A 14,587-nucleotide genomic window follows, 5' to 3' on the forward strand; every position below is an offset into this window, starting at 1 on the left:
TCCTTCTCCGCTTTGTCTGTTTTCCTTTCATTTCGTTTATATTTTCCAGTAACTAGTAAGTCATCATAATGGCAACCAATAACACAAGATGTTGCGCTCGCTTGATCTCTCAGTAAGCATAATTGATCCACTTTAGGTACCATATGCCACTACTCATTATCCGAGCATCACCTCCAACTTTTAGGTCCCCTTTTCTGGATATTTGGGGCCTTGGGATATTAGGTTTTTTTGTGCCCACATGTACTAGTCTCGTTTTTTTTCCAATCAGGTCGGAAATGCGACGCGAGAAAAAGTTGATTTACTCTACTCGTCCCAATTTGTTCTGGTTTTTTTTCTTCTAAGAGAGAGGAAGGGACAAAATGTTTTTTGTACCTCCCTGAGTCTTTTTTCGCCACAGCTCCTGAAAAACTTAGAATTGATTAATCCTAGTGACACAAGAGACGTCAATAACTCAAGTTGACATTTCTTAGCCGAAGGTTCACTTGAAAAATTGAATTCAGAACATGTGTATTTTTAGTTCCTCCTATTTCTCCTAGAAATTGAGAATGATACTACATCAAAAAATTTTGTTTGGCGGGGGTCGTCACTGCAATTTCACAATTTCTGGCTCAGTGCATCCCGCGCAAACAGTCTTGGTCAAAAATTCTATACGAAAAAAAAGTTGAGGGGAAACAAACTTGTATATAAGATGTCCCAAGAAAACATCTGCGGGTCAGATGGCCAATTTTTTGCTCTTTTCTTGCTCCTCCTCAAATAAACCGTCTCACAATTTTTTTTCCTCATTTTCATTCATTTCAGCTCACATCAAATGTCAAAATGAAGCCGCTACTCACCATAATTTTGGTATTCCTCTATTTAATATCAAATCTTGCTCTTGCCACGTCACCACTCTTCCCGTTTCTTGGACCATGTCAAAAGCGATGTATCACTCAGGTAAAAGGATTTTCTTTGTGCCACATGTCCGCATAATTTATATGAGAACACTCATCTTCGGGGGAAGCTCAAAAAACCGAACATGTGTTCCCCTTAATACAATTGCTAATATTACAATGTATCAAATCAATCCGGGTCACTGAATATATGCGCGGAAATATCCAGGAGGATTAATTTAAACTCTTCTTGTTTTGCAGTTTGGCGAGATTAAGGAGCGAACCACGAACACGGATACAGTTTACCGCGAAATCGACGTCTTCAACAAAACCGAGTTCTCACTGGTTAGTATGATGTTCATGGGGGTTGTTTTGTTTATCATGTTCAATCTGGTTCCTGATTATCTCTTCGTATATATTTTTTCTAATTTGCTAAAACGTTGAGAAGAAACACCAGCTAATTAACTAAACTGAACACGAATCGCATTTTGGTTAAATGAGAGAAAACATGTTCCATTTTACAGTGCAAATTGGGATGCAACAGCCCTGAATACACCGAACTGAACCTGCCTGCGTTTCGATTCGGGCAATCAGCGTATCAAGCGATTTCATCGGACCGTGAAGGTAAGGGATAAGGAGTATGGAAGGCTTTGTATAGTTAAGATGACGGTACTTGGAACAAAAAGTTCGACATAAATGAAATGAAATTCAGTAAAATTAAAAAGTGCTAAATTTTGTATGCTGTCTTTTGGGAAATCAACTTCAAGCTACTGTATCGATCTGAAACTAATCATTTAAATTCTTGTTTTTGTTAAAAATAAGCCGCCTTTGGAGCTTGGGAATATGGTAGATTTTATCGAAGATTCAAGAAATAAGAGCTCCAATTTTCAATTGACAACTTATCTGTACAATTTCATATAGATGAAAACGACAAAATAATTTTTGGCGCTTGGATGGTTTTGAACGGTGTATTTTATTTGAATAACTTTGTACAGAAAAATTGCCAACTACAAAATTGAAGCTCTGCTTTTGTTTAGTACAGTACTGGCCAAAAAGAATGCGTCGACACTGCCGACTGAACAGGTTTTCTAACTGTAACTTTCTTCAAAATAGAGCTAAAGTGTCCAACTTTTTTGTAAAATGTAGCAAATAACTTTAAAAAACTATTCTGAAACCCAGAAAACGGAAAGCAACTTTTTTGGCGACAAAATTCACTTTTTGGAAAATTTCGGGTTTTTAAAAATTTTTTTTTCAAAAATTTGGAAAAAATAGAAAACGATGATGAATAATTTTTTAAATCAAGATCAAAATTAATTTTACACATTCATAATCGTCAGATTTTTGACAACAAAAGATCCAAAAATCCGAAATTCTCCAAAAAGTGAATTTTGTCGCCAAAAAAGTTGTTTTCCGTTTTTTGAGTAAAAATGTTTCAGAACATCTTTTGCAGGGTTATTTGCTACATTTTAAAAAAAGTTTGACTCTGTAGCTCCATTTTGAAGAAAGTTACAGTCCTGTCGACGCATTCTTTTTGGCCAGTACTGTATATCTGAAAAGCATTAGCCTTATTCACAGAAATCTTCTATAGTTCTTCTGATTTCTGCGTTCCAAAAGCTTCGAATTCCGAACACTTTCTAAACACTAACCTTTAAGTTGTTAATTGTCTATGTTCTTATTCCCTCTAATTCCTTTTTTTTTCTCCAACTGACGTAGTACAAGGTCAATCAGTAAGCCAGCCTAATTCGCTATAAAAGGTGTTCCACACTGTCAAAAAAGTAAGGGATTGGGCGAGAAAATTGCGAAAATGAAGACATAATGATTGATGTTGGATATTGCGTGACGAGAAACCGGGGAGGAGATGAAACAAAATTTATGACAGTGACAAGCGTTTGCCTGTGAATTATCGTTTTTGATAAGAGGAGGTTTTTATTTTTGGGTTGGATCTAAGAAGTGAAAAATAATATATAAAACCCAGGGGTTTTTTATATTTAATTTCTTGAAATTTCAGACAAGCCAACCCGAGGAAGTGTGGTCAAAGATGTGCATATCCTTTGCCTTGACAATGTTCCATATATAACAAAAAATAGTTCAAGCTCTACTGGAAAACGTGTGCTCACTGGAACAATTCTATTGGCACTGGATGATGGAGTCTCTGAAATTGCCAATATCTATTTCGTGGAGGTTGTGGCTAGAGATGCAGACGACGAGGATACTTATATCGTCTACCAGGACTGGGTAAGTTTGACCTTAGACTTCATGTTACTTGTCACTTTTTTCAACTTGTCAATCTTTCTCATTTTACCTCCGCGGGTGTGAGAGACAATAGCAATTTATTAAGCGAAGGTTAGATAAGATGTTCCTTTCTTGGTTTCTTTCCAAGATTTTTCTCTAGTTTTCCTTATTTTGACAACACAACACACTTCAAAGTGGGCGCCGCTCGTCAAATTAGTGATTTCCACGACACATCTTGAGCCAGCTTTGCATAAGTTAGTAGTCAGTCGTCGAGTTATGAAGACGACAAGTGAAGCAGAGACAAGCTGTTTCTTCACTCTGCAAAATTCTCGAAAGAGAAAAACTAAGAAGGGGGGGGGGGGGGGGGATGTCCCCAAATAAATTCAAGTGGATCTGATTTTGTACTGCTTATGCTTATCTTCAAAAAGGTGCATCACTTTTTGAAGGAGTGGAAAAACGAGGAATCATACTTGAGGGAGAAGTCGTACAATTTTTCAATTTTTCAAGATTCCCCAGGCTGGCTCACACAGATTTTCTCACGTCAAGGACTTTTTCTGAATGGTAACTGAATGTTGCGACGAGCGTGTGAAAGTGCCCCCCTATGAATAATCTCTTCTTAACTCATCATGATGGAGTAGGGGGGACCACCAACCAGTAAAAACGGGTCGTGTCATTTTTGGCATCTTTTTTTGATGTAAGAGCGGCGGCACCAGGGGTCATCACAAAGTATTACACTAGGAGTTGTAGTATGAATATTTTAGAAACATTCTACTCAAGGATTAAAAGGTCGTAGGGTTGTGAGTTGAGAAAGTAACAACTTTTACTAGAAAGTTATGAAAGGGACCAAGATAAGACCGGGAAAAAATTTCGGAAGTTTCAGTGCTACTCATCAAGCTGTAACTTCACATTCAACACTCCGATCGAGACATCATCTGGATTGGAAGTTCGTCTGCGAGTCTCCACCTTCGACGATAACGGATCAGTTGGAGGACTTGTACTTTCAAGATGGTACAATATCAACCATATTCTGGCTAGCACTTCAGTAGATATGAAATTAAAGTCGATTGCTTGGAAAGATGACAAGGCAGCTGCCAGATTCTCGTTTGATCAGGAAGGAAGTGTTCATATACCCTCTTGTTCTCTTCAAATAATGTATAAGAATGCGTTGAGTGCAGAGTTCAAGCTTTTGCCATTTCATTTGGTATGTTTCAACAGATTTAAAGTTACAGTACTCAAATATTTTTGTAGGACCGCACCCGTGAAATCATCATCAAGAAGCTGGACTTCAACCAAACCTACACAATGCGTCTGGTCCCCTATGCCAGCGAATCGAATCGTCCATCAAGCGCACTTGCAACCACTAAATTTCAAGTTCCGGCGTGCAGTGACATGGTTAACGACATGAGCATGTGTGGTAAGTGAAACACATTGAAAAAGCTACATTTTTGATGTGAGAGAGGGGTTTTGTTATGTGCTCTGAACGCATGCTTTTATGGTATCAGTAGGCGAAATCTGGGATGAATGAGCCGAATGTCTTTGCACATTTATCTTAGGAACATCGCGAAACGTTATTTTGTTTTGTGCTGTAGGGAGAAAGTTGAAGTTAAGAATTTGGAACAAAAAACAGAATAGCAAGGGATTTGAAATTATATATTTTCAGCTCCTCCACCAGTGTTGTCACTTACTCCACATTGGAATTTATCATCAAGCAATGGATATGGTCTAGTCATGGAGTGGACTTATTTTTCAGGTAAAAAACGATTTTCAAAATTATCTGGTTCTCTAGGCAAAATATCTAGAACACTTTCCTTTTCATGTTTACATCGTTTAATTCCAAAGTCAGAGGATCGACTCTGAATAATCATTAAAATTCCTATTCTTTATTTACAGATGGAATGGCCAATCTAACAATCCCAATGTCCCATTTCATGTTCTTTGTTCATCCATTGATCACTTCTAATAACGAAAAATGCGGGAAATACGAGCCGATCCGACGAGATGTTACCTACACCCATCGCAAAGTTGTATTCTATGTGCCCGATGCTGAATGCAATTACGAAGTGGAAGTTTCTGCATTCGATACGAAGCAGAGGACCAGTGAAGTAAAGAAAATTAAGGTAACTTGATTGTAACTAAAATAATTTAAATTTTTTAATGTTTTCTTTCAGATTCTCCGTGTCAATGAGCCATCTTATATGTCTTTCCTTCTCTCCAACGACATCTCGACTTCAGTTGGTCTTGGTGCACTTTTAGTGTCCAGCATCGTCGTTCTAATCCTTATAGTGATATTCTTTGTCCATAAAAAGAGAAAGGATACAAAGAAAATGGACGATGAGAGCTATGGAACTGGAGAGCGAATGGTTTATGCCTACGTGGATGCTACCGATGCTTCTAAGACTGTCATTGGAGTGCGACCACTAAACTTCCGTCTGGAGCCAGTGGAGAATATCAATAGGAACATTGAAGCAGCGGTAAGTGCCCGTACCAAAAATTAATCAGCCATTACTTCTGAATTTTTCTCTCTATCTTTTCTATTCTTCTCTCAACAATTCTCCCTTATCCTTCCATTTCAGCTAGCTCAACGAACCTACGGATACAACCTGCATAGTGGAACACGACGAGCGATGTGTCAAGTAATAACCAATTCTGAATCCCTAACTTTTTTCTATCTCCTACTTCTTTTTCAGAACGAACTCTATCCTTACTACCAACCGCAGAACCAACTGCGTAGAGAGCCAAGAATTCCAAGGAGCACAATGGAGTTGTCTAGAAATGATCATACGTATGCGACGATTTTAGACTTCCGCAGCGAAACTGATATGAGTGATGAGGTTTTCGAGGTACAGATTTTATTTGAAAGTGTGATTCCACTTCTCCATTAACAATGTCTAGAATTCCTAGACTAATATTTTTCATCAACAGTACCAAGATTCGATTTCAGGAGTCTTCCTTGTCCAACCATAGCGGTGAATCTCCATCTGTTTGCGCTCTCCCTCCAATAGCTCCATACGAATACTTTGACAGTTTCACAGCGTATCCTTTGCAAGATTTCCGAATCCGGCAGCCAAATGAACCATTTGGAAGTCAATACTGGATAATGAATACCGCAATGGATTCTGTGAGAGGTCACTGTTTCTCATTAAAGATTGCGAAGGATTACTGTAAGTTTTGACTCTATGCTTCTAGGAAATTAATTATTTGATTCCAGCTGAGCAAACTATGCAAGCAATGCGCAAAGAGCTGGAGTTCCTTAAAACTCTACCAGCTCATCCAAACTGTGTCGGTTCCGAAGGAGTTGTGCTTTCTAGATGGGAGAACAATCAATACCAAGTTGTAGGAATGCTTATGGAATGTTGTCGTGGTGGATCCCTTCACAACTATATCATATCAGTGGGGTCTGTTCTCCGTCGTCATGTTATTGGAACCCCAGAAACCACTGGAAGACAAAGCAACAATGATGATTTGCCGTTGAGAAGCTACAATGAATCTCCAAACCCATCATCAGGCTATGATAGCTTCTCCAGTAAAGATCGAAAGACACCAGAAACAGGAAATGAGATCATCCATCACTATGGAAGAGTTTCCATTCGGTTTAGTCAGTTTGCTGAGCAAATTGCTTCTGCTCTAGAGCATCTTCATCGTTCTGGAATCGTTCATACCAGAGTCACCACCATCAGCATCTACCTCCTTCGAGACTACACCGACCCATTGGATATGTTATGCGATCAGATGGTTAAGCTAGGAGACTTCGGAAATTCTGCAAGAAATGCTGATGATGTGATAGTGGATCAAATCCTGCAGCCTCCTGAAGTAGCACTAGGCAAAAAATATGAAGCGAAGGGAGATATTTGGCAGTTTGGAACATGTCTAGCAGAGATGTGCAGTTTGGGTGTTCCCTACCAAGCCCAGAAGCAGATTCCGTTATCTGGCCTTGATGAATTGTGAGTTTCTAACGCTATTGAAAACATATTTTTCTTGGTTTTTTTTAGCGACAAATTACCATCAACATGTGTCTTGCAAGACGCCACCAAAAGATGTCTTAACCCTCGAAACCGTCCATCAGCTTCAGACCTTCGCGGATTGTTCCAGACAGATACTGCACGTGATATCAAAGCGTTGGATATGGCAACGATGGATCAGATGAAACAATCGTTGCTCATCTGAACCCATTTCTTTGATATCCCAAGTTTAGTACCTGCTCAGGTGCATAATGTACTTAACTCTCCATCTCAGTGTTTTGTGTACCACGGGTTGTTTTTCTCTCCCTAGCTCCAACTAGTCTCTATGTATTTTTGTCCTATGTACTGAAACCTAATTATCCCTAAACTCCCAGTGTTTCCCAATTATCTCACTACCCTGCAATCCAAATCGTTGCCAATTTTTCCACCTGTTTTCTAGTCATTCCTTCTAATATCTTCTATATATCATAGAAGATTATTTACAGTTACAAAATATTTTATGAGTACGAAAAAAACAAAGAAACCAGTTTCCCTTGCCTTCTATGACCCATTCATTTTTTTTAGAATGCATTTTCCCCATCATTTCTCCATGTTCCTTCTGTCGGGTCCTTGAATCGCTCTCCAAATTTGTATACTTTTGATTTTCTGTCTGAATAAACGCAATTTTTCAATTGTTTTGAAGTAAGAACTGAAGACCTGATCATTTGAGACCTAAGACTTTTGAAACCGGTCGGACGGTTGCGCAAATCGAGCCCCCTCCCATTTTTATCCTCTGACTTATTTTATCCTCTGACTTTTTTTTAGTGTAAGATTGTAAACTTTGAATACAACTCTAATTTAAGTGCTCATTTTCTATTTTCGGCACTTATATGGTTGCAAAGAGTATCTCAACAGAAAGGAACTCAGCAAAATCTTTTTCAGTATACTCTGAAATGTTCAGACGAACTAAAAACTTTGGTACATTTTTTCAGAATTTCAAATGTGCTTCCCATATTCTCGCTGGTATAGAAAAACAATATTTTTCACCGAAAAAGTCAAAATATGATTCCGTTTTTTTAGGCTACTGTATGCCAAGTACTCTCAAGTTTTTAGCTAGATTCTCAGGCGTCGCCGGCAACTTCTGGCCGGTGCTTGGTCAAATTCCGGCAAAGACATTGTGGGAAGCCGACCAAGATCCGACAAACTACCGGCCAACTTCCGACCTCTTAACAGCAGGGGCCGGTTGGGTTCGCACCTATTGTTATTTTTATAGCAAAACAGCACATTATATAGTATTTTATTAAAAAAAACAATTATACATTAAAATGAATAAAATCAGGAAAAAGTACAGAAAAGTGAGAAAATCGAGAATCAGATTTAAAAATTTTGAAGATGTCGCTGTGAATCGTGACGATTACGAGAGAAGAGGTTCTGCCTGAAATGTGAATAAAATTAGATATTAATTCAGAAAATAGAAATTTACCTTATTAACTTTCTTGTTTTTTTTTCGCATTTTTTAGCATCCAGTTGTTTTTTTTTTGATTTCTGGAAACGAAGCATTCGAAAATTCAGTTTTTTTTTTTCAACAAAAAACTACCTGTTAGATGCAATATCCCCCAAGCACTTGGCGTTGAGAATTTGGCTTGAATTTCATTCTTCTGAAAAAATCTAAATTAAATGACAAAACTTAAAAGAAAAAATTACCCGATGAGTTTCGTACTCTTTTTTCGAGAATCGTCTGTTTTTGTCTCCGAAGTACTTGTCTGAAAAAAAATACTTCAAAAATTGGTCGATGCAATTATGAAACAAAGTTTTTAGGGAAAACGGTAAGAAAAATAGTTCAGAAAACACATTTCAAATGAGGGAAACACGCGACGCTTACCACGCAGCGCCTTCAAATTCCGGCCAAAATCTGACTAAGATTTTTTTTTTTTTTCGTTCATAAGCCGAACCCCCCTCAACTTCCGTCCAGAAGTTGCAAGCCGACAGCCAAGTTGTCATTTGAAGAATAGCTAAAGTTCATTTCCAGCTTTCAACTGAAAACATAAAATATGTTCCCTGATTCTTCCATATCACGCTGCTTATACCGGAAACGTCTCTGTCATGAGCTCAAAATTTTTTCTTTCCCGATGGATGATTCTCGACATGAAAAATTGTCCCATCACATTCAGATGACGTCTGAAAAATTCTAACTGTCAAATAGATAACAAAATATATATCTGAAATTCTTGTTTTTAGACAACTTCTGACACATGTTTTATTCCCTTTTCAGACTTGCTCTGTTTTTGAAATGTGAGACAAATCAAATTTGTCTGGATATTTCAAAAAAACGTTTTGAATTCCGAAAAGCTTCCTTCTTCAGTTTTTTTCTAGAAAAAAAAGAAGAGAAAAAACGCTACGGAAGTCAAGCTCGTTAACTTTTTCATCCATTTTAAACTATTCAAACATTTGAAAAAAAAAAGTTTCTTTTCCTGAGAGCAGACTATCCTATCTCTTTTGCCCTCAACACCGGCTGGTGGTGCCCGTGGCTTGCCTGCCCAATTCAGTGTTTGTTTTGTTTTGTGCGGGGTCAAATGATACCGCAAAACTCCGAGGAAGAGACTTCCCCCCACTCATCATGCAACTAGCTGCTTCCATCCGTTTGTATATGATATTAGATCATTTTATATTATTTAAACACATGAATCGAACCGTGCTGCTTCTTCTTCAGTTTTCTCCGAATTTCAACTCAACGCAAATTTTCTGATTTCTAATTTCATGTTCCACTATTTGCTGTTTACCGTCTTTTGACTTCCTCTCTGTGGCTAGTTTCAAATTACATTACCGACTTTCATTATACCTTACGGTACGTATAGAAATGTGGTCATCCTCTCTGGTCAGCTTGTGTTCTGACTTCATTTTTCGAGATTTATTTTTTCTCACGAGGCTCTTCTAGTCCATTCTGAGAGGGAGTAGTCACATACACTTTTGCTTTGTATTCTTAATCTTGGTCACGTAATACTCGGAACCCAAATAATAAATAACCCCACGGCCCGTCTCTCATTTTGTTCTTATCTTCCTGGGAAAATACATATTTTTCCTCGTCCCTCAGACGACGTTCTATAATCAATCACTCATTTCTCTCTATTTCCCGCACAACTATCAATTAAGAGAACGGGTGGGGAAACGAAGGGTCTCGCATAATTCAACACACTGATATCAAAACGTCGGCGACTGGTCACAACAATATCAGTTATAATGTGATAATGACCTCTTTATGCCAACCCATAAACATAATACTACAACGGATGGTATTTGGCTTTTGAACCTAAAACTTTAATTTTGTTCTTTTTCGTCATTTCTCCACCATAGAAATCAAATCGGAAGTTAGTTTTTTTGCTATCTCGTGACAATCCGTTTTTTTTCTTTTTGCTCTGCTTGTCAATGCTACTTAATTCAGATTTAATCCGATTTTTCATCCGTTCCACTTTGCATTCTACGAAAATAAAGTCCTATAGCTCCTAATTTTTCGTATTCATATAATTTTTTTTCAAAAAAATTTTTTTGGTTAGCATTTGCTCTGTGAGTTTTTTTCAAAAAAGAGTAGATTTGACAGGTGCGTGATATTTGAGCGAAATTGTTTTTTTTCAAGCTGTTCCTTTGAATTTTTTAGATGTATATGGCAGATGTTCTTCTGGTGCTCGGAAATAGTGAAAGTTGAGGCATCAGAGAAATGAGCAAACTCAACTTGTCAAACTAGTCACCGTATTTGCTCTAATAGCAGCCCACCTGTATTTGAAGCCCACCTCTAATAGAAGCCCATGGGCTTCTATTAGAGAAAACCCGGAAATTCAGAACTCCAGAATTTTTGGAAATGTGATTTTAGACTCATTAATTTCTCAATTTCTGAATTTTCGAATTGTTAAATTTCAGAATTTCAGATTTTTAAAATTTTCAGATTTTTTTCCGGAATTCCTGAATTTTGAATTTTGAGATACTGGAATCTCAGAATTTCATAAATTCGGAATTTTTTTCAATTTCCAATTCTTCAAATTTATTTAAAATCAGGGCTTTTAGTCTACTTTTCGCACCATTTTTGGATGATTTGAAATCAGATATGATGACGATGATTTCTGAAGTCTTCGATCAGAAAATGTTTCGTTATTTTCTCCTTAAATCCACCCAGCTTGCCATTTCTCATTTCTCCAGTTATTCTAATAAATTGTCTCCCGCCCAAAATTTATAACCCATATAAGCAATAACCTCCTTCTTTGAATAGGCCGGGTTAAGCCGGGAAGACCGGAACAATTGACACTGATTAAGAAGCGACAAGCTGTTTGGTGCTCATGCGCATATGAAAAAGAGCAACAGCCGGGGACCCCCGAAGAGCAACATAATGTTCTCTTGGGGTGCCTAAAGAAAAGGCGTCAACCCGGGAATGTATATGCAAATCAAAAATCGTGTTATATGTGCAACTCTTTTCTTTTTTTTTCTTCGTTTGCTTCTTCTTTTTCTTGTTCAACTCTTCTCTCAACTTCCTATTCTCACATTTCCCCTCATTTTTTTCTATTCAGAGTGTATATGCTTTTCTTATTGCTTTGATATTTTTTTCAGAATGACCTCATCGTATTATGACGCTTCATAGAATATTTTTTAGTTCTTCGACTTCATGAACAGCTTGTTAAGATTCCTAACAAGCCAAAGAAAAATATTTATAGTTCAATGTAGGGAATCTTCTAGCCTCCATCGAAGTCACTAACTTTTTTTCCAGTCTTCTTTTTTCTAGTCACTCACTTTCTCGATCCAGTTCATCAATCTCTTCTATTTATGTCGTTTTTTGTGTCCTGCCTCGTGCCTTCCGCCGCTTCATTCAATTAAACCAGGTCCCCCACTCCAAGTCCTCGTTCTTTGTCCATAGACATCATTATTTTTTGTGTGTTTGGTCCTTTCAATTCCTCTTTTTGGGTTCATTTCATTCTGTTACGTATGATGGGTTTCTGGCTTCTTTTTGTCATTTTTTGAAGCGACCGCATCGTTGAAATGGTTCTGAAAAACAGCATGGCACATTGTTGATCTCGAAAATTTTTGATGTTCTGCATTTTTATTGCTATATTTTGAATTTGGTAGCTGAAATTGCTAGAAGCTTCTGAAATGGGTATAAAAGTACCATATTTTGTCAGAAATAAGCGTTTTGGATCTGAATGTGTGTTCTTGAGAATGTTTTGATTTGAAAATCTTAAAGGCTCACCTATAGCACCGGCCTATAATAAATAAATAAATGTAATTTTCAGTCGATTTTCGTGATTTTCAGGAGTTCAGAGAATGTCAAGTTTCCCATCACGCTGAAAATTTTGGAAGGTTTAAAGAAAACCTAGATTGAACACTTTACGTTCGTTGAATATTTTGCAAATTCCTAGTTTTTCAGCTATTCGCAGTTTTCTGAAGGACATTTGTTTTTTTTTCCAAATTTTTAGCATGAAACGGACCAAAAAAATGTGTTTTACGAAAATTGTCGAATAGCTGAAAAAATATGAAGTTTCAAAAAGTCCTGTGAGTGCAAAATTTTCAATCTAGATCTGTTTTACACCTTCCAAAGTTTTCAAAATGATCACAAGCTTGACAGCCCAGCTCCAGACATCTGATAATGCCGAACACCAATGTAAAAATAGTTTTTTGTAGACCTTATTGACCGTTACTGTACGCTTTTTGGTGTCAGATAACCAAATCATCAAAATGAACTTTCTTTACCGTAACCATGGAGAGATATACTCAGAATCGATCCCAAGAACTCTAATATTCTGACCACCAACCGATTTATGTATAAAATGACCGAGCCATTCCCACCATACTCAACTAAAATCTGGTTTAGTGGATTAATTAAAAGGCGAATCTTCACGACTATTTCCTTATTCGTCATCTCACCCACTGCTTGCAGTCATAGGGCTCCTCAAATTGACACATGAATGGAAAACGAATCTTTTCGTTCAGTCCGCCAGTCTCTAATACCCCTTCTTTCCAAACCAATTGAGTGAGCGTCGGCCTTCTGTCTGTCCGCGCGCACGCCTTCCACTAAACTAAATGTCCGAATTTATAATTTGTTTTGTTCTAAACCGGCAACTAGGGCTAAATAGAGGGGGGGGGGGGGGTGGGACACGCCCTAAAGTTCTCCTGGAAATCGGGGAAGACGTACTCTTTTTTTTTCTTGGGTCGTTCTTTATTATTCAGCTTCTTTGGGTTCCCAGATATCTTGAAAGTTTTTCAGTGTTGTTTTGTGAAAGACCTCATTCAATTTTCTATATGCTTTCAGCCAAACTCAACCTCGTCAACATGAGTAGAATCTTTTTTTTTTTTCACAATCCACTTAATTCTCTTTTCAAGAGAATCTGAAAAGGAGCGGAACCAGGAAAGAAATAGGGCAAAGAATCGATGAATCTAAAAATAATCATGCATTTATGTAACCGTATAAAGTGTGCCTACAATTATTTGACTCAAGATTATGATTTCAATTTTTGAATGGTATAGTCCACCCGGAACTTGAAATTTTTCAGATTTTACATATAATATTTCCTTTTGAAGGTTCTTTCACTTTTAGCATACAAATCGAATTCATTTTTTTTTCTAAATTCCAAAAACTAAGTTCAGCGTTCCTGACATCATTGCCTGGGTTTTTTTTCACTTCTAAAAATACCTAGCTGATCTCATACCCTGGTAACTTAACGTGCAACTACTCCTCCACATTTTTTTGTCTGGCTTCCAAACAATTGAAACTTTTGCAAAGAAACTTTGGGATTCCCTTTTTTCAAGTAGCCCTTCTTTTTCTATTGTCTTTCAGCTTTTATTGTACATTTTCCTTTTTTTGTTTCCTTCCAAAACATTTTTGAAAACTAATGAAAGAGGAAAAAGTTGTTTAGCTATTGTCAACCCTGACGTACCCAGCTAATTAACATGTCCACTGATGCAAATCGCGTGGCACCAAACCCTCACCATCCCTTATTTTCCGCGTTGTCTCATTATAAACGGTGGTGACAGTGATCGCATGACTTTCTCAAATATTCATGGTTTGCACGTTGTCGTTCGGGCACATTGTCCAATCCGTGCTACAACACAACGGTTATTAGCTTCCTTATCTGCGTCTGTGTCTTAAGATGGGATTTTGAGGGGTGGAGTGTCGTCACTTTCATTCATGGTCAATTGAAAATGTGCATACATCATTTTGTAGCCGAATTAAGACATATGGAAGTTCTCGAAAATTATCTCAGAGTCTTAGTCTCTTATTACCTATTCTATCATTTCTCCTCATATCAGGTCATGGCTGTTCACCTTCTAAAAGCAAGGAATATTTCCATAGTTGCAACGGGGCCGGGCCGGGCAGACGACAATTTTCCCGACCCGGCCCGGCCCGTCGGCCCGCCCTTTCTCAGTAAAAAAAATTTCCAATGAAAAATTGGGACATTTTTTTTGAATTAAAAAAGAAAAAAAGTTACATAATTCTTAAAAGTTATCAAAGTAGAAAGTAGTCAAAAAATATATAGTTCTTGATTAAATTTTTGAAAAAATTAAAAAATTTTC

At 37.5% G+C, this 14,587-nt stretch overlaps 2 protein-coding genes across 2 annotated transcripts; one reads left to right on the forward strand and one right to left on the reverse strand.

Moving 5' to 3' along the window:
* Positions 1-816: 816 nt before the first annotated feature.
* On the forward strand, positions 817-7,265 carry CBG16200 (the record flags this gene model as incomplete). The annotated part of the gene is made up of 13 exons (XM_045238850.1): positions 817-933; positions 1,131-1,238; positions 1,394-1,493; positions 2,878-3,104; positions 3,982-4,302; positions 4,350-4,515; positions 4,762-4,851; positions 4,992-5,218; positions 5,270-5,572; positions 5,675-5,941; positions 6,031-6,262; positions 6,310-7,042; positions 7,091-7,265. The coding sequence occupies 13 exons, from the start codon at positions 817-819 to the stop codon at positions 7,263-7,265; spliced, it is 3,066 nt and encodes a 1,021-aa protein (XP_045095898.1).
* A 1,151-nt stretch (positions 7,266-8,416) lies between these two features.
* Positions 8,417-9,040, reverse strand: CBG16199 (the record flags this gene model as incomplete). The annotated part of the gene is made up of 4 exons (XM_002643476.1): positions 8,417-8,474; positions 8,523-8,584; positions 8,744-8,802; positions 8,992-9,040. 4 exons carry the CDS (start codon positions 9,038-9,040, stop codon positions 8,417-8,419), a joined length of 228 nt encoding a protein of 75 aa, XP_002643522.1.
* Between the last annotated feature and the right edge of the window lie 5,547 nt (positions 9,041-14,587).

Source organism: Caenorhabditis briggsae (genome assembly GCF_000004555.2).
Source record: "Caenorhabditis briggsae complete genome, chrX, whole genome shotgun sequence".
NCBI lineage: Eukaryota > Metazoa > Nematoda > Chromadorea > Rhabditida > Rhabditidae > Caenorhabditis > Caenorhabditis briggsae.